General features: G+C 31.3%; 5 protein-coding genes and 2 non-coding genes across 7 annotated transcripts; 5 read left to right on the top strand and 2 right to left on the bottom strand.

Annotated features, from left to right (window-relative positions):
* The first annotated feature begins 5,370 nt into the window (after positions 1-5,370).
* Positions 5,371-6,351, top strand: LOC123915362 (14 kDa proline-rich protein DC2.15-like). The gene has a single exon (XM_045966492.1). It carries the CDS (start codon positions 5,434-5,436, stop codon positions 5,965-5,967), a length of 534 nt encoding a protein of 177 aa, XP_045822448.1. The 5' UTR covers positions 5,371-5,433; the 3' UTR covers positions 5,968-6,351.
* A 5,010-nt stretch (positions 6,352-11,361) lies between these two features.
* On the bottom strand, positions 11,362-11,434 carry TRNAA-AGC. Its single transcript has one exon. It is a non-coding gene; the product is annotated as a tRNA-Ala (tRNA).
* An 82-nt stretch (positions 11,435-11,516) lies between these two features.
* On the bottom strand, positions 11,517-11,589 carry TRNAA-AGC. The gene has a single exon. It is a non-coding gene; the product is annotated as a tRNA-Ala (tRNA).
* A 936-nt stretch (positions 11,590-12,525) lies between these two features.
* LOC123915372 (pEARLI1-like lipid transfer protein 1) lies at positions 12,526-13,508 on the top strand. The gene has a single exon (XM_045966500.1). The coding sequence runs from the start codon at positions 12,734-12,736 to the stop codon at positions 13,190-13,192; it is 459 nt and encodes a 152-aa protein (XP_045822456.1). The 5' UTR covers positions 12,526-12,733; the 3' UTR covers positions 13,193-13,508.
* Positions 13,509-15,788: 2,280 nt separating this feature from the next.
* On the top strand, positions 15,789-16,618 carry LOC123915354 (lipid transfer protein EARLI 1-like). Its single transcript, XM_045966484.1, has one exon. It carries the CDS (start codon positions 15,912-15,914, stop codon positions 16,386-16,388), a length of 477 nt encoding a protein of 158 aa, XP_045822440.1. The 5' UTR covers positions 15,789-15,911; the 3' UTR covers positions 16,389-16,618.
* Positions 16,619-21,196: 4,578 nt separating this feature from the next.
* On the top strand, positions 21,197-22,129 carry LOC123915342 (pEARLI1-like lipid transfer protein 1). Its single transcript, XM_045966476.1, has one exon. The coding sequence runs from the start codon at positions 21,254-21,256 to the stop codon at positions 21,764-21,766; it is 513 nt and encodes a 170-aa protein (XP_045822432.1). The 5' UTR covers positions 21,197-21,253; the 3' UTR covers positions 21,767-22,129.
* Positions 22,130-26,868: 4,739 nt separating this feature from the next.
* Positions 26,869-27,769, top strand: LOC123915333 (pEARLI1-like lipid transfer protein 1). The gene has a single exon (XM_045966467.1). It carries the CDS (start codon positions 26,941-26,943, stop codon positions 27,505-27,507), a length of 567 nt encoding a protein of 188 aa, XP_045822423.1. The 5' UTR covers positions 26,869-26,940; the 3' UTR covers positions 27,508-27,769.
* The last annotated feature ends 219 nt before the right edge of the window (positions 27,770-27,988 follow it).

Genomic DNA, 27,988 nt, shown 5'->3' with positions numbered 1-27,988 from the left:
CGACACCAAAAATATTTGTATTCTCTTTTTATATAGTATAGATGTAGTATTAATTTGGTAATCATTCATGTATAGGCAACCCATTTGCCACTTATTCACATTTTTATGATTTGAATTTTTTTTTAAATTGATTAGTTAATGGAAGATGTGAAACTAAGTCAACGGTAAAATAGGTATATTGAAAAGTCCATCCCAAACTCACTTATCCTTTTTATATATTGTTATAGATATAGTACTAGTGGGCCGCGCCTGCCTGTGTCTAACTTATGTTATGTTCAATTAAAAAAGATATATCTTACGTTACGATGAGTTTGTTAATAAAAGATTTTTGCTGCTAAAAAAATGTGCCTTATATTATGGTGAGTTTGTTAATAATTTTTTTTTATTGCTACTAAAAAAATCAAGGGTATTGTTGGTATTATAAAAAATCCACACCAAAACTCATGTATCATCTTTATATATAGTAGGGCCGCGCCTGCCTGTGTCTAACTTACGTTCAATTAAAAAAGATATGTCTTACGTTACGATAAGTTTGTTAATAAAAGATTTTTGCTGCTAAAAAAATGTGCCTTATATTATGGTGAGTTTGTTAATAACTTTTTTTATTGCTACTAAAAAAAATCAAGGGTATTGTTGGTATTATGGAAAATCCACACCAAAACTCATGTATCATCTTTATATATAGTATAAATAAATATAAGATTTTGCGATCAATATAATTAATTAAATAAGTCATGAACACACCAAAAATACATGTAGACTCTTGGAAAAGTATCATAAACGTATCTGATATTTTTTTTTTAATTAAAAAAGTAAAATATAATCATATCTTGTATATTTTTCTAATACGTATTAGGAGGCATTAGACATATATCAGTGTTATATACGATATCTAACGCAATACTTGAACAATTTTAAAGTATCGAAATTTCGTAGATCCGAAATATTCAACCCAAATACAAGAAAAATAAAGTTACAATCCCATATAGATACAACAACCACATGATGCCATAATGGAGTTTACACATGAATTGACATAAAATATATTTCATGATATATTTTAAAAATGTATTTATTAAAAATGGTAATAGTCAACCTTTTGACTATGTCTGAGATATCTATATTAGACACATCTTCAATATGATATGATTTTTTTTTTTAATAATTTTTTTATATATTCGATTTATATTTATAGCAGCCCTCCACAATATTTTGGGCTAGCTCCGCCACTAACCATAATAATCACATAATCACATAGATGAACATCCAAGTGGGTCTACCTATTACTCATACGAAAAACATTGTCCTTTGGACACCCTACCAAAAACCACTTCCACAAGGTACCCCAAACGGTTCACAATAGAGTGCCAAATCAAAAGGAGAACCCACCTATATTTTGGAACATTTTTCTTATGAGTAAAGTAAACACTGCAATCAGAGGTGTTTGATGACACAAACTGTATGCATGTGTGTTTGTGTATGTGTTACTCAAGAAATGCATGGCCTACGATTTCAATAATTCATGTTTTTGAATAGGCAAAGGCATTTCAATAATTCATACAGTATATGTTAACAAATCCAGTAGCATATGGATATGAAACAAGACACTCTATACGGCCAGTTTGTAATTATTAATATTTGAATCCATTAGCCTGTAAACCACTTGCATTGGAAAACATCCCTATCATCCTTGTCAAAACATACAATTCCTTATCCTTTTGTAAAATAAAACATATATAATTTCTTATATTTTTCTCTATATTTTTTTTCTTATATTTTTTCTCTTATATTTTTTCTCTATATTTTTTCTTATATTTTTTCCTGATCCCACATTGGTAATTTCTTATATTTTTTCTAACCCTGTTTGTTGCATAGCCATTGTGTTACAGTATCATATATATTACTTTAAACTTCCGTATTGATTATTATCTGTATGACCTATCACTTTGATGGATCCAAGTTGCATGAAGTAAAAACTGCATCATGCAATCGGGACAAATTTGATCGTCCAATCATAATCAAACATTTCCAATTGAATTTTTTTTTCAAACATTTCATTAATCAAATCTTTTTATATAATCTAAGAAATAAACTCGTGCATGATTTGTCACATCTAGTTTTTATCCCGTTTCAAGCTGTTAGAGTTAGTAGTTGAGATGGTATTGTAAATTTAGAATGCTGTTGGATAGTATAGAAAACTTTAGTTGATAGTTGAAAGATAGTAGTAAGTAGTGTGAGAGCTATAATATTAGAATATTTAGTAACATGAGACAAGAGGTAAGATATTAGTAATTAATTTATTGTAGGAGGAGAGTAATAGTAGTATGGCGAAGTCTTAATGTTATTGACATTACATTTCAAAAGCTTGAATACAATTGTACATAAGTTTAGGAGGTATACTCTAGATACTATGTTCTAGAATTTTCATGATATTTCTTAATAGAAAACTAGTTATTGATTCATTCTTTGCACTACTAAAGTATTCTAAATTTTTTTAGACATGAGCATCATTACTTTGGTATTCTATAAATTACTAATGTATGTTAGAAATATTTAGAAATGTGCATCATATTTCAACAATTCTTCTTGATGCATATTTCGAAAACTCCAAGCATACTATGTAGTTGCTCAAATTTGGATTTGGGAAATCTCTCTTCTTGTGTTATATATTGATCTTATGTAGTATAATTGATTTTGGAAAGTATTACCTCCTCCATGATTCAATTTTGTCACACCTCTTGCCATAATATTTATCATTGATCTCATTTAATTTGTCAGTCTTTTTGAAGCCTTCTAATAACAGAGGCTATTCTTGCTCCTTAGTTGGGCTTGTGATCCTCCTTGTTGGTCTTGTCAAAGACTTCTAACAAGGACAACTCTTGATGCTTAGTTGAAATGTGAATTTCCTTGTTGGTCTTGTTAAGGACTTCTGACAAAGACCACTCTTGCTTCTTAATTAGTTGCATGTGAATCTTCTTATCGGTCTTATTGAAGACTTTTGACAAGGACTCTTGTTTTAGTAGTAGTTTTTCTTCCTACGTTTGTACTCAAGTTGAGCCTCAGAGGTCACAAGTCTGCATTTTTTTTTATCGCCCAGGCTTGTGCTCTATTTGAACTTGAGTCTTATTTGCCATAGACTTACGACAATATAGTTGAACTTGAAATTATGAGGGTTAGACTGTTAGGCCACTTGAATTCCTTTCTCTCATTTTTAGTTTCGAGTTTGAACTCAGACAGAGTCGGGATGGGTGGCTACATGTACTCCTTTTGTGTTTGAGTCAAATAGGTGGTGGCAAAAAGAAATAGTTTGCTACACCAAGTGAATGACCGCTCTGATACCACTGTTAGTAGTTGAGGAACTACTGTTAGTTTAGAAAATTAATTGGATAGTGTAGATGTCATTTATTGATAGTTGGAAGATCGTAGCAAGTAGTGCGAGAGCATATGACATAGGACAATGGACAATACATTAGTAGTTAACTTATTTGCAGGAGGAGACATATAGTGTGGTGAAGCCCTCCGTGTTATTGTCATTCCATTTCAAACGTTTGAATACAATTGTACACAAGTTTACCTATTTATCGGTGTAAGAGGTATATTCTAGATACTACATTCTAGAATTTTCATGATATTTCCTACTAGAAAACTAGTTATTGATTCATTCTTTACATTACTAAAGTATTCTAGAAAATTTAGACATATGCATCATTACTTTGATATTCTATAAATTACTAATGTATTCTAGAAATGTGCACCATATTTTAACACAAGGTAACCTTTATTATAAGGAGGGATCTATGGACCACTATTTCTTGATGGTTGCTCTTCGTCGCCCTCCAAAATTGATCAGAATCTCTCATGTCCCTCTTATATCACGAGATATTTCCTGATAGTACAAATCTTACCGAAAGATATTTTCTAATAGTGTAAATCTTACCAAAAACTATCTTGCGATGGTGTGTGGGGGAGAAGAACAACCATCGCTCTTTTTTGTGGATTTTATTTTTAGTCTGTTTTTTCTTACTTTACCACATAGTGCATTAGCAAAATCTTTCCTTTTCTGAGATGACCAGTAAAAAACAGTTGATGTAAGCAAAAAATGATGAAGAAACACACTTTTTTTTGTTGCTGTAAATTTAATTAAATTGACCCCAAGTGAAACTACCTACAAAGTTATGCAATATTCTCACCTAAAAAAAAAATTCACATTTTATATTTTTTTGACAAAGTCACATTTTATATTAACTTTGTTTTTCTATTATACCTTAAAATAAAATATTAACTTTGTTTTTTTCTTTCTATTATATCTTAAATATTTATTACTTCCTTATTTTTCAATTATGTAATCTCTCTTGTTAACTAATGGGACATTGTAGATCATAAGGGTCTATTAAAAAAATATTTATAAGGAGAAATTAAATTCAATATCTCAAAGTTTACGACACACATATTAAACTAATAATTTTATCTTTTTTACTCCTTCCTACTTATTTTAACTACTCAAAATACTCATTAGAAATTTATCAATTAAATCGCTATCATTAAAAAATTATAAGAATTTAAAAATACGGTGAATAAAACCCACAACATTTAAAAGTAATGTGGAAAAGAAAGTGGGTATTGCGTGAGTAACTTTACCCGCAACATTTTCTAAGATAACGAATTACCAACAAAGCAATACTCCCTCCGTCTCAAAATATAAGAGAAAATTGGTCAAAGAAAGTTGATGTATTTAGTTAAGAATTTGGACTAAATACATCAACTTTTATTGACCAATTTTTCCTTATATTTTGGGACGAGGGAGTATACCACGGTCTGTATTGTGGGTAGGCTGTCGGTAAATTTTATATATTCATGGTGAAGCCGTGGATAAGGAAAAAATAGTCGTGGGTACAAACTATTTTTCATGTAGTGTAGCAATCCCGCACAAGTCTCTTGCTAATTTTTTTTTTTTGGTATAAAGTCTCTTGCTAATTTATTGATAAGTAGAAATTGAATTCAAGACTCAAAATTTATGACCTTAATAAATGACTGTAACCAAGATATTGGACAAGTGGTTAAATAACTCATCTTAGAATGAATTGTCCGAAAGAATCCGAATTTAATTTCTGATGAGAATAATTTTTTATCCGATTTTACTCACCTTACAATCGAATTCTAGATTATCGGATCCTCCTAGAACCAAATGGTTTGCAACCACCACTTGTACTAGATTCGGTGGCTGAGAGTCAAAGGGTAATTGAAAAAATATCTAAGTTACTAGTTACTACTTACTATAGACAGTAGGAATTCCTAGTCTCTACCAACCACTAAAATATACCGTAAAAAAAAAAAAAACCACTTAAACATGAAACCATTATTTCATAAGCTTACAAAAATCCAACTGGAAACGTTATCAATATCACACTCTCTTCCACCCAATCAGATTTCACAATGATTGAATATCAAAAAAAAAAATTGCCTATAAAAATGGTCAAATATTCCCCTTTCCTTCACATTCTATGTTTCAACCTCAACACACACAAAAACAATAATCTACACATTTCTTTTCCTTTTTTGAAACCTTATTTTTCAATGGCTTCCACCAAGCTTAATGCACTAATTATATTATTTTCTCTCCTTGCTTACTCAACATTCTCACATGCTTGTGGTACATGCAAACCAACTCCAACACCTAAGCCTAAGCCTAAGCCTACTCCTTCAACATCAAAAAAATGTCCTAGTGACACATTAAAGCTAGGTGTTTGTGCTGATGTTTTAGGACTTGTTAATGTTGTTGTTGGAAGTCCTGCTTCAAGCAAATGTTGTGCATTGCTTCAAGGTTTGGTTGATTTGGATGCAGCACTTTGTCTTTGTACTGCTATTAAGGCGAATATTCTTGGTATCAACTTGAATGTTCCTGTCACACTAAGTCTCTTGCTTAGTGCTTGCGAAAAATCTGTTCCTTCTGGTTTCCAATGTCCTTAGAATTTCATGTCAAAAAGGTTCAAGCCATGTTAGCTTGTACTACTTAATTATATTGTTGTTTTTATTGTAGCGATTGCTTATTTATATGATTGGAATTCGAATGACTTTAACGAAATCTTAGTGACACCGTGATTTTATATGGAAGTTTCAAAATGTAATGCTTTTTTTAAAAAATCACAGCGTGTTATTGAGATTTTGCTAAACTCACCGCCAATCAAGAAATGTACTATAATTCTTGTGTGGGATGTGTGCATTTTAATAATGAGGTAAGCTTGTTTGCCTTATTTGGGGAACTTTGATTTGATGAATGTGCTTGTTATACTTAAATGTATTTGAATTATTGTAATAATTTTTATTGAATTTATTGGATATTTGGAGATGTGAGAATTGGTGCAGAGCATGTAAGATGCTTAATTAGTGGAAGTGAATGATAGCATTGCTAAACCAGGTCTTAAAGACCAAAGGCCAATACATTACTCTTCCTCTTTCAAAATAAATTAATGTTTTTTTTTATTAGAAAATGCTTAATTCATTTCATTCAAAACAGTGCGTTTAATGTAAGATGGACAAAAATTATAAATTTGGAAACTAACCATAAAACAAGTTGTTTGAGCTAAGTCGTACTCAATTTACTTGTTTTTTTTAACAAAACTGACCTTCCAATTTTTATTATTAACCAACATACTACGACAAAATAAATGTTATATCTGGAAAAGTAATTTGTTTTAAAAAGAATGTTGCTTCATTTTTTTTAACAATGAAATAACAAATAGTTATTACCTTCGTCACTAAATATATATAAGTCTCTTTTGAATTTTTTGTCCCTTTTTATAAGACGCTACACTACTAGAAAAATTCTAATTAGCAAGGGCAGTATTCCGTCACTAAACACTAAATTTCCGTCACAAAGCAATTTAATGACGGAATTTGTTGCGGCCCTAAATCCGTAAACAATTTCAACGTCGCAAACTATTAGCGAGGGAATTTCAATTCCGTCACAAACTGGTACGGAATATATCCGCCACTAAAGTTAAATTCCTTCACTAAATTACAAACATACCAATTTTATTTCCGTCACTGATTAATGAGGGAATCATGGACTAATTTTTGTGTCACTGATTAATGAGGGAATCTTAGACCAATTTTATTTCCATCACTGATTAATGAGGGAATCTTTTCTAATTGTGAGGGATTCATTATATCACAAACTAGAACTTTGACCCATGCGGTGCATGTGTCTAATTAGGTGTAATATGTAACAATAAAAAATAAAATACAAAAATTCAAAGAGCATTTTCAATAAGAGTAGTATAGGGAATTTCATGGACTAATTATTCTATATTTGTTTATGTGCTTATTTTATATTTTATATATTTTTTAAATAATTTTGGAACCTCATCGTTTTGTTTACTTATTAAAAAAAATTGCTAATAACTAAAGGTTAAAAAATTGATGATAATTAAAGGTTAAAAAAAAATTAAAGACATAATCAAGAACATAAACTTAAGTAGACATCCATAAATAAATAAAAATTGTGATTAATTCCGCCGTTCAAATTTATTGAAAACAGGGTTAACATATTAGGATTCCTAAATTCTTTCATAATTGAAGCACATGTTTTAGCGGATGAAATGTTTTATTGTAAGTAAGGGATGCATGTTAGATGACAAATCTGTATTTTTTTTAATATAAAGTTGCAATAAAAAGAAAGAGAAAATGAGAGGGGAAAAAATTTGGTTTAGGGTTAGCTTATGTTAGCAAGCTTATAATATAAGAGATTATCGGTTTTTAATTGTTTAAATTGTGCAATGAAAATTGATGATGCTTAATTGTCGTATGAAATCTTTCCTATGAAAGTTGATGGAGATTAACACTTTGTGGACATAATTTAAATCACAATTGGTATGCTAGTGCATATTGTATCAATTGATCACCGGTTAATATTAAATCTGCAATGTTAAAATCAAAATAATGAATGTGATTAGTGACATGACTATGGTTGTGTTTGGTTGTATTGCAAAAAAAAAATGATTTAGCAGAATTGAGTTTGATAATAACTTTCTAAATTACACGTGATAATAACTTTCCAAATCTCACATGATAATTATTCTCTAAATTTATGATCCGGTAGAAAAACAATTATTGACCAGGAAAGACATAAAAATATTTCGTGATGAATAATATAGTCAACAATAATTTTGATATGATATACTTTTAAAATTGATGGTGCTTATCAATTATTGCACATAATTTTAATCACAATTGATATACTTGCCATAATGGTTGGAAATATTTTGCTTTGCATTGAAGGGTTGCGGGTTCGAATCATAGTCAAGACAAAATTATATTATTTTTTAATAAAAATTGCAAGATAAAATGGAGGGAAAATGGGAAAAACAAATTAGGGTTTAGAGTTTGCTTGTGTATACAAACTTATAATATAAAAGATTTGTGACTGAATACATTTCCGTCACTGATATTGCATTTGTGAGGTTTATGTTTCCCTCACTAATTATGAAGGAAACTGCTATGTTAAATTTATGGTTAATATAGCAAACTTCTTGCCTAATTTCACTCATGATATAGCAATTGCATTTACTATATTAAATAAATAAAATTAAAATCATCAATACACAATATTTAATAAGAAATACTTTTTAAATTGTGTTCATAAGTATTTATACACAATCACCAAAATACATGGAAGCCATAACTAATATAACATTGTTCTTGAAACTAATACTACTAACATTGTTTTTTTTATCAAAAAAGCATTGTTATATATATAACATTGTTCTTGAAACTAATACTACTAATATAATTATAATTTTTTAATAAAATCACTTTTTTCTCTCTTTCATTTACCATTTCTTTTTGATATATATATATATATATATATATATATATATATATATATATATATATATATATATATATATATATATATATATATATATATATATATATATATATATATATATATATATATATATAATATTCAAATGCAACATTTATTTTGAGATTTTGTGATGATGAGAGTATTATTTTTGGTAAAACCATATAGTGAACTTTATCAATCACATGTAAGCTGTATTGAAGTTTATGTGGACCACAAATTCATGAATATCATTCACACAATTATATTGCAGTCACACCATCTTAATAGCTATTTGATTATATTTGTATGTAATCTTATCTATCTTAAATAAATGATCATGAGTTCAATTTCTACTTTTTGCCTACGAAAAAAAAACTAAATTTAATATGTATAGTTTCTTCTTTTCTTTTTAATGTATTATTACAATTTGGGTCATGCTAAGGAATAAGAAAAAAGAAAGTTTTGTGTTGAAAAAAAGTGACTATACTATTTTTAACACAATAACAAGTATAAAAAAATTAAGAACATTTGCCGGCATTTTCTTTCAACATTTGTTTATTGGGTTAATAAGTGTTTATCCCCATGTAATGTGAGTGAGTTATGGTTTACCCTCTGTAAATTATTTTTTTGGATTATTCCTGTAATGTGAAAATTCTTTCGTTTACTCCCCTAATGAATTATGTTACGACTTAAGATTCCGTCATTTTGTCTCTGTAATATTAGCGAATTTTGGTTTAGTCCCTAACTGACCATGCAACGTCATCATTTTTGTGGAATCTTAAGTCAACATATTTCATGAGTGGAACAAGAGAATCTTCCACATTATGGAGGTAACCAAAATAAAAATGTTATAGGGGAGTAAACCAAAACTCATCCACATTTCAGGAGGGTATGCACCTATTAACCCTTGTTTATTTATAAAATATTACTCCGTATAAAAAGTTTTGGGACGTGATGGATTGTTGTAGCTATTTCACGTATTTTTACGCAGTAATTAATATTGAGGATCGATTTGACAGTTTAATACATTAATCAATCTCGACCCTTACTTTTTGATCGTACGGTCCAGAGCAGATGCGTTAAATCCAAACCCAAAGTCTTGGGTTGTTTGTCCCTGTCGGATTATGCAACCCATCCGAGCATGAGATATAAACTTGCGTGCCATGGAGGGATGGCTTGATATATACATAAGTCTGTTTATGCATTATCCATCATGCAAAGAAAATAAAACCGATTGCTCTTTTTTTTCGGTGTTTTCATAACATTTAAAATACATTAGCAGAAGCTATTTTCTAATGGGTGGAGAGATTTTGAATATCAAAGTGGAGATAAACTTTTTCATATTGGATCAAAAAGGCTACAAAATTAAGCATCAGATGTACACACAGTTAAAGAACAAACTAAAAAAATAAATTTAACCGGTGATGAATGAACTTATGAAATAAAAGAAAACTTGAATGAGAGATAAGAAGACAACATAAGACAAGCAGCAAAACAAACCATAACAAGGGAAAACAAATGCATCCCACCACATAGCATGACCTCAGAAAAAAAACACGAACACTATATTGTTGTTATGAGTTAAAATGCGACATGAGGTTGATGTTCATTTGAATCATGAATCAAACCTTGAAATCTATATTATCGTTTGGAGATAAGCGACTGTAGTGGCATGTGTGAGGTGAGTTAATTCCCACATTACTTAGAAAAATGAAGGTTATTATAATTTATAAATGAAAAGACTCATAAACCTAACGACTGAGGTTTTTGGTGGAGATGTAGTGTCTCTCTGTTGTGGTCTAGAGTATTTGACCAAATATTTCTCCCTAGCTCTCCAGACTACCCAACAAGTGGATATTACGAGCTCTCCAGACTTTCTAACAAAGATGGTCAGATGACATGTCCTATTGAACAACGACAATTTATAAGAGGTCAATTTTTAAAATTAGAACGGGGATTCTAAAATTAGAGTGTCTCTTAAATCTGTCAACTTCTAAAGGATTCTGGCTGACCTTGCAATAGCCACAACAATCAGAGTCTTGCCGACACATGAATTATAGTCACAAAACTTGCTTTTTTGATTTCAATAATTCATGGTATAAACCTAGTACGTAATTGGTATGAAGCAAGACAAACAGTACTATACCCCAGATTATAATCGTAATCTGAACGTCATTGATTGGAAACAGCTTGCAAAATATCTAATGGCAACTTGTCCACTTGTATTTTGTCAAAATGCACGACTTGTCATTATATACGTAATTCCTTATTCTTGTCTAACTTTGTTTGTTTCTCTACTACTTTTTTCTTCATCTTTGGATTAAGAAATTATAAGAATTAAAATTAAAATAAAAAGAGATCGAAGATTAGCTCAAACCTCATTCAACCAAGACGCGGTTACAGTTTTCCACAACAATTTTAGGTGGAAACAATTCTTAATCAAACTTGACTTATCTTGCGATTGAACTCTCTTGATTACCGGTACTCTATTCTCCTAAAAATAAAACCATTGAATATGGAGATGCAGGGTATCGATCCCTGTACCTCTCGCATGCTAAGCGAGCGCTCTACCATCTGAGCTACATCCCCAACTTATATATTTGACTTATCTTGCGACTGAACTTTAGATTACCGGTACTCTAGTACCCTGAAAATAAAAAATCATTGAATATGGAGATGCGGGGTATCGATCCCCGTACCTCTCGCATGCTAAGCGAGCGCTCTACCATCTGAGCTACATCCCCAACTTATATATTTGATTAGAAGTGATAATAAATTAATAGCTTCTGGATGCATGGAATTGAAAATTGCCACTAAATTTGGTATACTTTATTTTGAAAATGGCCACTAAATTTGGTATCATACTTTATTTTGAGTAAACATATAAATATAAATAATTTTACTAAAAATGACAAATAAACAAATCAATTTATATTAAGATATTACACCTAATCAAGTGATTAATGAGTTTCCTCTTAATTTCTTGGAAGAAGAACCCAAATTCAATTTTTAATAGGAACAATTCTTAACCAGATTTAATTTATCTCTCGACCGAACTTTAAATTACCACAAAAAAAAAACCCGAGAGATCCACCCGAACCCAAACCCAAGTTTCTAAAATATTCCTTATAAAAAGGACCCGAGGGAGTATATACGCTATAAAATAATAGAAACTTTATTATAATATAAATGGGTACTAGAAGTACATACAACTAGTTACCCACCACTTGAAAAAAAGGCAAAGATAAAATAAAATAAAGCAGACAAACACCATCTCACCAAAACTACACAGTAAAACGAAACAAGCAAAAACGACGTCAAAACAAAAGAACACCGCAACACCTCAACCATGAGAATGTCAAACTTCTCTCGAAGAGAAGAAAAAGGATCAACCACTAAGGCATGACAAACGTCGAGAGGGCCTCAACCCAACCTGGAACCCAACGTCTCCACCCCCGACAAACTATACAAGTTCCAGCACAAAATAGGGTGCATCCCCCGCACAAAGAAGGAACCGGGGTGACAATTTTTTACCTAAATATCATTTTCAAGATGAAAGTTTAACCCTATATACCAGATACTTGACATAAAAGATTATCTTATTATTTCGGAGATAGAATATCTGGTGGTCACTACTTCCTATAGATAGTAGAAATCCCTAGTCTTTAACAACCGCTAAGATATGAAACCATTATTTCGCAAGCTTACAAAAAATCAATTTGAACATTATCATTTATCAATATTACACTCTCTTCCACACAATCAAATTTCCACACAACATGGCTGAACCTCACAAAATGTTGCCTATAAAAATGGTCCAATTCTCCCTTTAATTAACATCAAAACACACACACACATTTCTTTTAATTTTTACAACCTTAATTAACAATGGCTTCCAACAAGCTTAGTGCACTAATTATATTGTTTTCTCTTCTTGCTTATTCAACATTTTCTCATGCTTGTGGTTCATGCAAACCAACTCCATCTCCAAAACCTAAGCCTAGCCCTCCACCACCTTCACCTAAGCCACCTAAGGCTTGTCCTCCTCCACCTACTCCTTCAATAACACCTACACCTCCTTCAACATCAAAAAAATGTCCAACTGACACATTAAAGCTAGGTGTTTGTGCTGATGTTTTAGGACTTGTTAATATTGTTATCGGATCTCCTGCTTCAAGCAAGTGTTGTGCATTGCTTCAAGGTTTGGTTGATTTGGATGCAGCACTTTGTTTATGTACTGCTATTAAGGCTAATATTCTTGGTATCAACTTGAATGTTCCTATCACACTAAGTCTCCTACTTAGTGCTTGTGAAAAATCTGTTCCTTCCGGTTTCCAATGTCCTTAGAATTTGATCATGTCAAAAGTACTTCAAGCCATATGCTTAGTACTTTCATTGCTGTTTTAATTTTAGTTAATATGTTTATGTGTACAATAAAAATACAGTGAGTTTAACGAAATTACAGTGACACTATGATGTTGGAAAAACTTTGAAGTGTAGCTTTTGTCAAAATCACGGTGTATCTTTGTGATTCTCCTAATAAATATGTAACTAAATCTATTTGGGATGAGTTTCGTTTTAATAATAAGGTAAGCCTGTTTGCCTCATTTAGCAACTTTGCTTTTTAATTTTAATAATATTTGGGGAACTTTTATTTGATGAATGTTGTTGTCATACTTACTTAAATTTATGCAATGCATGGATTATTGTAAATTGTTTTATTTAGGTTATTTATTGGACTTGAGCATGTAAGTTGCTTAATTAGGGGAAGTGAACTGAATGATATCAATATTGTTAACCTAAGTTTTAAAGACAAAAGGCCAATTTACAAGTATTTTGTACAGTGCTTAATGAACTTTAATCAATCACATGCAAGCTGTATTGCAAATGTGGACCACACATTCATGGGATATAGATTTCCTTTGTTGTATGGCAGTTCCAGCTTCAACTCTTCGATTATATAATTAATGGTCAGAATTATTTTAGTGTATATGTAATATAAATTCTTAAATGTAAAATTAATAATTTAGATCAATTACGGCGTATAACTGCGTGCTCTTTCTAACGCAGCAAATTCCAATCCCACATTCATGCAGTTCATTCACACAATTGCAGAGACACACCATCTTAGTGTCTTAGACTCTAATCGCATACAATCTTTCTAAACTCTAATTATCAGATGCATTGCATACAATCTTAAGATGTTTTCTCTCTAGGCCTCCCATGTATGTTTTATACCCCAAATATTTCAATTTTGCTCTTGCTAAAAACTTCGGTTCGCAGAAACCGAAGTTTTTCTAGTTCAAATTCGGGGAAAATTTGGTTAACATAAACCGAATTTTTTTTTCAAGGCAAAAAAAATTCGGTTCGTAGCAACCAAAGTTTTTATTGAAGGGCAAAAAAGTAAATTCCTGAAAAAAAAAAACCATGGGGTCTAAAGAGAAAACATCCGATCTTAATATATAGAAGATAAATAGGTAATTCACAGCCCAATATTAAGTGGGTTGGTTTTGCATGAACGTATATATGCATTGAAAATTTCTATTTAGGCTCTCATGTTTTCCTTAAACCTCCAAAATTCTGTTTTTGCTCTTAAACTTCAATTTGGAAACTACGTTCTGAATTTGATGTAGGTTGAAAATGTAATTTTTGAACCAATTTTACATTGAAAATTTTAGATTCCAAAATTTTTCAAAATAGAAGTTTAATCTTTAATGAGATTTAATTTGCATCACCAATTTTACTATAAGTTCCTCTTCGTCTTCAAAACAGAGGAATTGCTCTGGTTTATCCAATGACAATAAGGGTGCGTTTGTTTTAAATTTTGAAAAAAATTGATTTTTCTTTATGTATTTTTAAATAGATTCTCTTCACTTTATTCTCTTTGATGCTTTCATACACTTGAATGTAATTATGATGAATTTGAAGCATTCTCTTCACATTATTTTCAAAAGCAGAGAGACGATAATGGTGATACAAATCTCATTAAGGATCAAGTTCCTATTTTTGAAAATTTCATAATCTAAAATTTGAAATTTATCAATATAAAATTGGTTTGAAAATTACGTTTCGAACCTACACCAAATTCAGAATGTAGATTATGAACAATAAAAATGAAATTTTGAGGGGTCTAAAAGAAACCCATGGGACTTAAAAGAGAAATTTTCATATGTATACTAGTCGATGTTAAGATAATAAAACTTAAAAGGTATTACTAAACGGTACCTCGGACACTCTTTAAACATTTCATTTAAAGAAATAATTTGTTCAAAAAGTGAAACATTTTAATTTTCAATGTGTTGATAAAATTTTAACAAAAACTTACTATTAAGATGCTTAAAGAGTGCAACAGAAGCACTGTTTAGCATTTTCCTAAAACTTATTCATCTTTGAAAAAATAAACCAATGTTATTCACAGAGTGGGAGCCTTGAAGAAGAATCGAAGAATTACATACTAATGTACAAAAAAACCTTAATTGTGTGAACCGAAAAATCAAGATTGCTATTACAAGAATTCCAAATGTTTATAGAGACCCTAATATTCTTGCAGAATTTATAGTTATTTCGATGTACTAACTAAATAGAAAATTCCTCCAAGTTAATTTAATTAAGACTATAATATAAGATGAGGTTTCTCCGCATTCATTATTATCTTCGGACTAGAACCTGAGGATAAATTAAAATGTGAATCGGATGAATCGGTTTTTAATCATAAAGGAAATTAGAGTATAATATCTTCAGAATTGTAACCTTCCAATGACATATAAGCTACTAAGTAAAATGAAATAATAATATCATAAAATATGAAAAATAAATTATTAAAAATAACAAATATTTTAATTAGAAAATTAACAACCACTAAGATATAAAACCACTATTTCACAAGCTTACAAAAAATCTATTTAAACATTATCATTTATCATTATCAATATCACACTCTCTTCCACTCAATCAGATTTTTCCACATGATATGACTGAACCTCACAAAATGTTGCCTATTAAAAATGGTCCAATTCTCCCCTTAAAAATGGTCACATTCTTTTCATTTTTGCATCCTTAATTGACTATGGCTTCTAACAAGCTCAGTGCACTAATCATATTGTTTTCTCTTCTTGCTTATTCAACATTTTCTCATGCTTGTGGTACATGCAATCCAACTCCTAAACCTAAGCCTAGCCCTCCACCACCAAAACCTAAGCCTAGCCCACCACCGCCATCACCTAATGCTTGTCCTCCTCCTCCTCCCACTCCTTCAACATCACCTCCAACTCCTACTCCTCCAACATCACAAAAATGTCCTAGAGACACATTAAAGCTAGGTGTTTGTGCTGATATTCTAGGACATAATGTTATTGTTGGAACTCCTGTTTCAAGCAAGTGTTGTGCATTACTTCAAGGTTTGGCTGATTCAGAAGCAGCACTTTGCCTTTGTACTGCCATTAAGGCTAATGTTCTTGGTAACAACTTGAATATTCCTATCACACTAAGTCTCCTACTTAGTGCTTGTGAAAAATCTGTTCCTTCTGGTTTCCAATGTTCTTAGAATCATGTCAAAAGTACTTCAAGGGATATGCTTAGTACTCATGTTACTATACTTTCATTGTTTTTCTTATTTGGTGTGCACGGTCGAAATAAAGTGAGTTTAACGAAATTACAGTGATACTATGATTTTGATAAAACTATATAATGTGTGGTTTTTTATCAAAATCACAGTGTGTATGTGTACTATATTTATTTTTATGTGGAATGAATGTTCTTGTCATATTTAAATTATGCAATTTGATTCATTGTAAATTGTTCTTTTTTGGGTTATTTATTGGACTTGAGCATGTAAGTTGCTTAATTAGTGGAACTGAATGATATATATCATTGTTAAACCAAGTTTTAAAGCCAAATGTCAATTTACAATCATTATTTTTTGTACACTACTTAATGAACTTTTATCAATCATGTGTAATCTATATTGCAAATGTGTACCACAACATGCTAGATACAGATTGATATAATCTTCACTCTTCAGACATTTCTAGCCTGGAAATAAGGAAATTGGATCTCTATCTAGGATGACAGTTAGATCCAATATCCATAAGAAATACCTACGACGGATAAGGTAAAAATTCACATTAAAAAGAGAAGTTCCATCGACCGAATTTGAACCATGGGCAACTAGTTAAAAACCTTAAAAAGTTTGTCGTTACATGCTCAAACATGTGCAGTTATAATTGTCTATGTATAGTTGATATAAATGGTAGTAGAAATATGTAAGAATTAATTCAACTGATAAATAAAAATATAGTTAGATTAAACATTTTTATTTGGTTCAAACCGATGATCTTGCTGTTTTGTAATTTTTTGTGGTGATTGTCATTTCATCTACAAACAAAAAAAATACATTGTGATAGCAACTTTAACTAAATTTATTGATATTCTTTTGCTTTCTACTCATGTATAAAATATAAATATTTTTCAGAAGTACAGATTTAAATATTTTAAAAAACATAAGAACTTTGGACTCTTTTAGCTTGTTGGACTGTGCAACTCGTAGGAGGATGAGTTGGAATTTTTCTCTTTCCACCCTTGCATTTCTATTCTACCCCGAAAAATACCCAGAAAATTTCGAAAAATATTTTCGAAAGTTTTTTTTCAGTGTAAAAATTTACACTAAAAAGAATTAAGAAAACATTTTCCTAATTTTTCTACATATTGTGGAGTAGTAAAGAAACATGGGATGAAAAGAGAAACTGTGAATGAGTTGAAGTTGATAACTTACATCCCAATAACAAGTGGGTTGGCTTTGTATGAATGTTTATGCATTACTAGACTCCGACCCGTGCGTTGCACGAGTTTTGTGAAGTATCATATTCACATGCATACTATTATGAATTTTTTTTTTTACCAGCATATCATTATCATTAACAAATGATTTAATAGATAAAATTCAACATATAATATTTATATAATTTGATTTTTAGATTCATAAATACTCATATAAATAGAACTTTGTCCATGACATTTACTCCAATAATAACTTCTAAACATACATATACAAATAATAACTTTGAAGAGCATCGGAGGTGAAGCAAGCAATTCTCGGCTCTTAGAAATGAGTATTGGGCCTAACTCATCCTTACAAAACCGGCTTGTAAGGTGAGGATTGCCTCTAGTATATAAACACTTAGTCAGGCCATCTCTCAACCGATGTGGGACTCTTAACACACCCCCTCACGCCCAGCACTATTGGGCTTGGTGCGTGGATATAAACGGTGGGTGGCCCGATAGCGGAAACCTAACAGGTGGCCCAACGGATCATGGAGAGGCTCTGATACCATCTTAGAAATGAGTATTGGGCTTAACTCATCCTTACAAAACCGGCTTGTAAGGTGAGGATTGCCTCTAGTATATAAACACTTAGTCAGGCCATCTCTCAACCGATGTGGGACTCTTAACATCGGCCATGAAGCAGAAGAAGCCAATTTCAAACTGGTCAGGTTTGTATACTTTGTGGCGGTGCTCTTCAGATGACAATGGCCGAAAGTGGAGGCGGTGAGGGAGGAAGTAGAGGGCGATAGTGGAGGCGATTGGGGAGGAAGTCTGCAGAGAAAATGGAATGAAACTATTGCAACATGTGAAACCTATTTTTTTGAGAATAATAACAGCTGCATATTCTATGACTCATGGGAACCCTTAATACGAATTTTTTATTTTATTTTAATTTAAATAGCTGTTTGGAGGGAAATTAAATACAAATTAGGGTTAAGGAGGTGATTAAAGAGTTGTTTAAGGAGTGATCAGTTTTATTCCTTTTATAACGATAAAGATAAAGATAAAGATTATATATAGGAGGGTATTTTCGCCAACCTAATAGGGTGGTAAAAAGAAATTTTCTCATTATAGAAACTTGAATACGCACTTGCAAGAATTAAATTAAAACTAAAAAATCAACAGTGTTGTAAAAACTTGAAGAATCGGTTACTAGGTAAAGAATAAAAATAGGTGATGATGTGGCCCAAGAGATGAATGTGGCTACAAGAGTTTGTTTGATAGTTTGACCTTAACATTCCTCTATATGTCAATGCCAAGAGCATCCACAATGGAGATATTCATTTTTTAGTACTTAACCGGGCTTCACGTGTACATATTACTGATTTATAATTTTTTAATAATAGTATCTAATAAGTACTCAATCCCTCCAACCCAATATCTCTTAAAAAGTTCTAAATAGGCCTTACCAATAACACATCTCACCAATAACTATACATCTTTATAAATGGGATCCACAAAAACCAAATAGATGTATAGTTATTGTGGGTCTCATTAGTACCTATTTTGTTTTTGTGGATCCCATTTATAATGATGTATAGTTATTGGTGAGATGTGTTATTGGTAGGGCCTATTTAGAACTTTTTAAGAGATGTTGGGTTTGAGGGATTGAGTACTTATTATGTACTATTATTAAAAAATTATAAATGAGTGATGTGTACACGTGAGGTTCAGTTAAGTACTAAAAAATGAGTATCTCCATTGTGGATGCTCTAAATTGTTTTTTATTTCTTGTTTTTGAAATTAGTAGTCTTTACTTCTTTTTTTCTCAAATTTTTTTTATTGTTTTCCCTTATTACAAGATTGTACACTTTTATTCGGACCTCGAAATTTTGTGTTGTAATTTTCTATTTTCCACTTCACTTACAGACATAAAAAAAAATCGATAGAAAAATACTCCTATATATTTCAGTAAAAGTTTGAATTCACTATCGACTTTTCAGCATTTAGTATGTGTGAGTATACCGCTACATTCTTTTGAACTAAAATGAAAATTTGTCAATGAAATCAGCTTAATCATAGTTGATTTTGTTCTAATAATGAAATCATATTTACATTGACTCTTAGATCTGTCACCTTCTAATAATAGGATGCTAATTAATCTTGCTCTATAGTCGCTGCAATTGGAACCTTTGCCGACTCAAAATTTGTAATCATGTGTGCTTGTGCATTTGTTACTCACAAAATTTTCTATTGATTTCACTCCCAAGCAAACTCTATACCCCAGTTTCTCCTTAATAATTTTAACGTAATGCACAACTTGCAAAATATCCCAATCACAACTTGACAATATTTGTCAAGAAAAACAACTTGACTACATGCATGCATGTAATTCTTTTATTATTTTTCTAACTCTGTTTTCCTACTACTCTTTGCTTCACCTTCATTAAGAAACATGAAGTTTTAATTAACTATAGTTATTCTATAAGTCTTTATTAATTTTTGACAAAAAGTATTTTTTTTCATAGTATTTTTTTTTACAAGAGTACAATTTGTTCATATTCTTGAAGTGTAACACAAGTTTTGCCCACAAAAGTTCATGTTCCAATTCAAGTGCTTTATATATATAGTTAGCTCAAATTTACTTTGCAGAATGCAGAAACCCTTCAAATGTAGAATAGTTTAAATTATGAAGAGTGAAATCTCATTAATCAACTCTCTATGATCTTACAAATAAACTATGCATATTGTTCACCTCAAATTTTTATCCCATTATATTACAAGATATCCTACACTATAAGGGGATATTCTATGGATATTGTTCACCTAATAAGGGGATATATATCTAGACTGTTTCTTTCTTATTTAACATAGATTAAGAAAATGTTTGTAAATGAAAAAAAAAGAAGATAATAGTAATTTTAACAAATTAACTTATTGAGTATTGATGTATTTATTATTACAGTAAATATAAATATAAAATATTGACTTAAAATGGTGCACATAGTATTAATTAAGAAATCCAATTGAAAATAATAATAATAATTATATTGAAAATTAAAAATGACATTTACTTAACATTTAGTGTAGTAATTGATAAAAATTGGAAAGGGTGTAATAAAAATAAAATGACTATGTCCCGTGAGCTTATTAGCTCAGTTGACAGGACATTGCATTATATATGTAAGGAGCCGAAATTTGTATTCCGATCATTCCACTTCTCCACCTTAAAGATGAAATTTTTATCCATCTAACTATTCGATAAAAAGTAAAGTGATTAGTGCTACTTTAATTAATATATAAAAATATCTACTAGTATCTATTCTAATTTAAAAAACAAAAAGAGAGATAGGAGAGAGGGTTGGAGGCAGAGAAAGTGAGGGGAGGAAATAGACACATGAGGTGATAGAGAGGGGGGATGAGATGATAGATAATATATTTTTTAAGTAAAAAATAAAAAGAATATTTTAATTTTTATTCGGTCTCAATTATTATGAGCAATATTTTAGTGATGAGACATTCTAAATGTCTAGTAAAAAAACAAATTAACACTACTCACAAAATTTTGCCTATAAAAATGGTCTAATCCTCCCTTTCTTTCTCATTCTATTATTCAACATCAAAACACACAAAAACATTAGTGTAAAAATGGCTTCCAACAAGCTTAGTGCACTAATTATATTGTTTTCTCTTCTTGCTTATTCAACATTTTCTCATGCTTGTGGTACATGCAAACCAACTCCAAAACCTAAGCCTAGCCCTCCACCACCTACACCTTGTCCTCCACCACCACCAAAAACACCTAAGGCTAGTCCACCACCACATTCAACAACACCTAAACCTAGTCCTCCACCCAAGGCTACTACTCCACCTAAGGCTAGTACCCCACCTCCTTCAACAACACAAAAATGTCCTAGGGACACATTAAAACTAGGTGTTTGTGCTAATCTTTTAGGACTTGGTAATATTATTGTTGGAAGTCCTGCTTCAAGCAAGTGTTGTGCATTGATTCAAGGTTTGGCTGATTTGGATGCAGCACTTTGTCTTTGTACTGCTATTAAGGCTAATGTTCTTGGTATCAATTTGAATGTTCCTATCACATTAAGTCTCTTACTTAGTGCTTGTGAAAAATCCGTTCCTTCTGGTTTCCAATGTTCTTAGAATTTGATCATGTCAAAAGTACTTCAAAGCCATATGCTTATTAGTACTTATGTTTCTACAAGGGTCACGGGTACTTAATTTTATTTCAGTTATTGTTTGTGTGCACAATTGGAATTACAATGACTTTAACGAAATTATAGGGATACTATGATTTTGTTGGAGTTACAATTTACAAAGTGTGACTTTTGACAAAATCGAAGTGTGTCAATGTGATTTTGCTAAATTCATACATTAATTGAAAATATGCACTATATTTATTTATGCGTGAGATGTGTGTGTAATTTTAATAATGGGGTAAGCCTGTTTGCCTCATTTAGCAACTTGTTCTTTAAATTTTAATAAATTTGGTGACCTTTCATTTCATGATCATTATGCTTGTGATCACTGATCATATTTAAATTTGTAAATGTATGAATTATTGTATTTTGTTTTATTGGTATATAATGAAGTTGTGAGAATTGGAGTAGAGCATGTAAGTTGCTTGTGGAACTCAATGATATAATTCCTAAACTAATTGTTAAAAGACCAAACCTCACACTAAACCACCACTCCGTGGACCGCCATCGACTATAGTGAACCACCACTTTGATTACTCTCGACCATTAATTTGATCAGTGTTGATCAATATTCTATTCACTTTTGATAATCAGTTTGACCATATTACCATTACACCATCACCCATCACCACTCTGACTACCACTTTGACCATTGAAAACCACCACCATCAGTTGTCACCACCGACTACAACTCTGATCGCTATTCTGACCATCACTCGAAATTATATTATGCTAGTGTTTCACCCAAATTTCACATTTTGTAAGTTCATAATAGACAAATATAAGTATAATATTGATACTTCTATCGAGTATATGATATTGCACAATGAAGATATTTATGGTTAAATGTAATTACTCTTATAATGTGTTATTCTAATTATTATTCTACTTAATATAATTATGTGAACATTGTATGACCTTTATATATAAAATTGAAAATTCATTGAATGAACCATTAACACCAAACTTATATACATGGGTATTGTAACTCATATTCGTTTGAGTAAGTCTTTAATTTATATATATATATATACGCAATCGGGAGGAGATTAAAACGACTTCAAAAAAAAAAAGTAAAGCAAGTATAATAGTGATTGATTTTGTTTTAATAATCAACAAATGATTTTTACATTGACTCTTAGATCTGTCACCTTCTAAAGGATATATATGCTGACCTTGCCATATTGTCAATGCAATCGGACTCTTGGATGTGTTGCTGACAAAATTTCTTATATATTTTTTATTTCAATAATGCATGTTAACAACTTACTAATGGGTATGAAACAAGGCAAATTCTATACCCCAGTTTCTAATTATAGTTTTAACGTAATAGGCTGAAAACAACTTGACAATGTGTAATTTGTCAACAAAAAAAAAAAACTTGTCGATAAATATCTAGCTAATTCTTATCCTGTTTCTAATTATCTTTCTGTACTACTTAATTATTCTTCACCTTCTTTTAGAAACCTTAAAAATGGAGTATATCTTATCAAATTCCGCATTACAAAAACATAAAAAATCATATCATCTCCTTGATCTTGTGAAAAACCACATTAATATGTTTGGTTTTGGTGTGATACACTTGATTATTTGTAAAATAAATATATGACACTCTTGACTATTACAATGCAACTGAATTCCACCTTACTTGACACTCACTTTTTGTCGCACTAAACATGTGCCCTATGACAACTGTTAAGAAGTTCACATCGGAAGTGAGATAGATGAAATTGCCTCACCTTACATACCCCTCTTACGCCCAATACTATTAAACTCAATGAATATTCGAGAGACTCTGATACCGTCTTAGAATTGAGAGTTTGACTTAATATCTTAAATTCTCTCACTATTTTTTTACAGAGGTATCCTTATTAACGTGCATGAGTTATCTTGTGTTTTTTGCTTTCTTGATAATGAGGATTGCAACCATCTTTTTTTCCTCTGTCCGTTTAGCAAACGAATTTGGGAAGCGATTTTTAAGTGGATAGGAAAGAGACTTCCACCGAATAAAAAAGGTTGGAATCATTTTGCGCTATTTGGTGACATGGTAAAATCAAAGAAGGGTGGACGGGTTAAACATTTGATTTGGCTGGCAACTTCTTGGAACATATGGAAGCTTAGAAATAGTGTGATTTTCAAGGGAGCTTTTCCAAATGCTCTTCTTCTTGTGGATGACATTAAATTCAGTTCGTGGGTTTGGTTTAGTAGTCGGTATGGCCGAAACTCTAATTTATCATTTAAGGACTGGTGTCATGACCCTTTGGGATGTATTCAAAGCATTTAACTTCTGACTTTGAATTATAAGGGTTCGAGTACCCCTTATACTCCATTATAATATATTTTGCTTATAAAAAAAAAAGAAATTCATTAAAAATTAATTATTACTTAGGTCAGAAGTGAAAGGAAAACACATGTAAAAACGCGTGTTTGAACCAATAATTCTAACAAATATATGAATGAAAGCAAGTTTAATTGTATATTGTTGATTTTGTTCTAATAATTAAATAATCCTATTTACATCATTGACTCTTATGATCTGTCACCTTCTAAAGGATGTTGAACTTGCCCTATAGTCACTGCAACCGGAGCCTTGCCGACTCAAATTTTGTAGGCATATGAACTTGTACGTGTGTTATACTTCACAAAATTTTCCTATTTTGGACTTCAATTTAATTCATGTTAACAACCTAGTAATGGGTATGAAACAAGGCAAACTCTATACCCCAGTTTCTCGATATAATTTAACGTATTAAACAACTTGCAAAAAAATATCCCATTCACAACTAGATGTGTGTTTTGTCAAGAAGAAACAACTTGTCAATATGTATCTAATGTTGGGTTACTAGGGGATTCGGGGATCATGCAGGATCTTGAACAATTATATAAGTGAATTGAACACCACATCTTAGCTCAAACTTTAAGACATTACGTTCATGGGTCCTCTCACTTATAAAGTGTTCAAAATTCACTACATTTGATATGAGACTCAACTCACACTTGAAATACCAACAATTTTCCCCTCAAGTGTGAGTCTATCCATTTTTTTATGGGCATGTTCTCCCTCAAACAGAAACTTTTTCATCCATACACTTGCACCGCAGTTGTAGCACTCAACGGTACATGCTAGTTGTCTGACCACCTTTGTTAGGAAGACTTTCAATACAAGTTGGAGTCGATCGAACCCTTCGTCAAACCATTAGCTCTGATACTATTGTTGCATGCATTGGGTCACGAGGAGGTTCGAGGATCATCATATCGGGTCTTGAACAACTACACAAGTGAATTGGACAACACATCTTAATTAACCGAAAACCTTAAGGTATTATTATGTTCATGGATCATAACGTCTACTTTTTGATCTGATATAAACTCAATTCACACTTCAAACATCAACATCTAATATTCCTAATCATTTTCCTAACTGTGCATATATTTTGTATTTTGATTTGATAGGGGATAGAATATGATGGCTTGAAGATATTGTAGAGTTGAGAAGTGGAGTGGTAAGGAATTGGTTGAGTGTTTGAAAATCACTCCCAACATAATTACTAACAAAACTATTTTTTTTTTTAAAAAACAAACACTAATATTTTATTGTAAATAAAAGTTTGTTCAGCTCATTAAATTTTTCTTTTTATTCTAAATCCAATAATTTTTTTCACTTTTTGTCGTAAAATATCTCAATCTTAAACCATGTTATTTTGTAAAATATAACTGTAGTTAATTTAGAGTGTCTTGCACTTCTGTTATTTCAGATATTCATTCATTCATATTAATAGATTATTGATATAATATAAAATTAAAATTGCTAAAAAAAATAAAATATTGTAAACAAACTCACAGCTGCATTCATATTATTAGTATAAACTGGTAAATTGCATCAACCTACAAGTGTGTGGATCTTGAATCTTGTTATTTTGTTTTGCCGTTTGTAAGTTTATTTTGCAATTTTAGACCCGAGTAATTTGATTATTTTGATTCTTGCAAAATTAGTGGCAACTATTATGATAAATTTTATGATTTTGATATTCTCATTTATTGTATACATGTTTATACCTTATATATTTGATGATAAAAAAATTATGAAATAAGTTACACCATATTTTAGGGATAAGAATATAATGACCATGTTCTTGGGTCATTTTTTGGAAAGATTATTTAGAAAGTTCAATCAAATTTTCTAAAAAAAATATGAAGGAACACTTTTATGGGCACAACCACGAACTATTTAAATTTGGACACACATACAAAACTCAAATAGTCAATGTCGTCAATTGATGTGAATAAATTATTTATGATTTACTTTTTATCATTTATGTGTGTGCCTATAAAAGTGTGGTGTCCAACTCACATGTGAAGTTGTTCTTGAACCCAATGGGGATGATCCACCGGCTGTCCCCTCGTAATGTCCCAACAATGGTATCAGAGTCGATGGTTCGACGAAGGGTTGAACTGGCTCCTTGTATCGAAAGTCTTCCTAACAAAGGTGGTCAGGCGGCGAGTCCCGACGAGCAGTGTGGCTTACGGAGGTATAAGTGTAGGATGAAGAATGCTTCGGCTTGAGGGCCGGGGAGCATATCCAAGAATGGATGGACTCGCACTTGAGGGGGTGATAGTTGTGGTAAGTGTGAGTGGTTAAATCCCACATTATTTAGAAAAGTGGAGGTTGAACACTTTATAAGTACGAGGACCCATAAATCTAACACCTTAAAGTTTTGGGTAAGAGTGTGGTGTCCAACTCACATGTGAAATTGTTTTTGAACCCAATGTGTGAATGATCCCTCGGCTGCCCCTCGTAATGACCCAACAGTTATATTGTTATAAGTTGTGCATGATATATTTTTTATAAATAGATGGGATAACAAGTTATTGAAAACTCACACATATAAAAATAGAGGGGTCGGAGTTTGAACCACATCCATAACACCCGACCTAACAATTTCGGCATTTCTGCCGGTTGAGATATGAGTAATATTTTAGTGATGAAACATTCTAGATTTCTTGTTAAAAAACAAATTAACACCACTAACAAAATTTTGCCTATAAAATGGTCTAATCCTCCCTTTCTTTCTCATTCTATTATTCAACATCAAAACACACAAAAACATTAGTATAAAAATGGCTTCCAACAAGCTTAGTGCACTCATTATATTGTTTTCCCTCCTTGCTTATTCAACATTCTCTCATGCTTGTGGTTCATGCAAACCACCTCCAACACCGAAGCCTAGCCCTCCACCACCTTCACCTTGTCCTCCACCACCATCAAAAACACATCCTCCACCACATGCTAGCCCTCCACCTAAGGTTAGTAATCCACCACCAACACCCAATGCTAGTCCTCCACCTAAGGTTAGTACTCCACCACCTTCAACAACTCCAAATGCTAGTCCTCCACCTAAGGCTAGTGCTCCACCTCCTTCAACAACACAAAAATGTCCTAGTGACACATTAAAACTAGGTGTTTGTGCTGATGTTTTAGGACTTGTTAATGTTATTGTTGGAAGTCCTGCTTCAAGCAAGTGTTGTGCATTGATTCAAGGTTTGGCTGATTTGGATGCAGCACTTTGTCTTTGTACTGCTATTAAGGCTAATATTCTTGGTATCAACTTGGATGTACCTGTCACACTAAGTCTTCTACTTAGTGCTTGTGAAAAATCTGTTCCTTCTGGTTTCCAATGTTCTTAGAATTTCATATCAAAGGTTCAAGCCATACTTACTATTATTTGTGTGCATGATCGGTGATATCATGATTTTGTTGAAATTTTAAAGTGTGACTTTCGTCAAAATTACAGTATTACTGTAATTCTGCTAAACTCATCGTCAATATTTATGCACTATATCTATTTGTGTGTGGCATTTATATCATTTTAAAAAAGGGGTAAGCATGTTTGCCTCATTTAGTAACTTGTTCTTTGAATTTTAATAAATTTGGCAAAGTTTCATTTTATGATTTCTTGTCACTCATATTTTACTTAAATTTGTATGGATTATCGTAATTTATATTTTATTGGGTTTAATGGAGTTGTGAGAATTGAAGCACATGCAGCATGTAATTAAATTGCTTATGGAACTGAATGATACAATAATTAAACCAAGAGTTAATGATAATAAAATAAATAGAAGGTGAAAAAGATATATAAGAGAAGTAATTATTAAATATATAAAC

Source organism: Trifolium pratense, linkage group LG1 (genome assembly GCF_020283565.1).
Source record: "Trifolium pratense cultivar HEN17-A07 linkage group LG1, ARS_RC_1.1, whole genome shotgun sequence".
Taxonomy (NCBI): domain Eukaryota; kingdom Viridiplantae; phylum Streptophyta; class Magnoliopsida; order Fabales; family Fabaceae; genus Trifolium; species Trifolium pratense.
The sequence above is the reverse complement of the archived record's forward strand: the minus strand, read 5'-3'. Positions and strand labels throughout refer to the sequence as shown.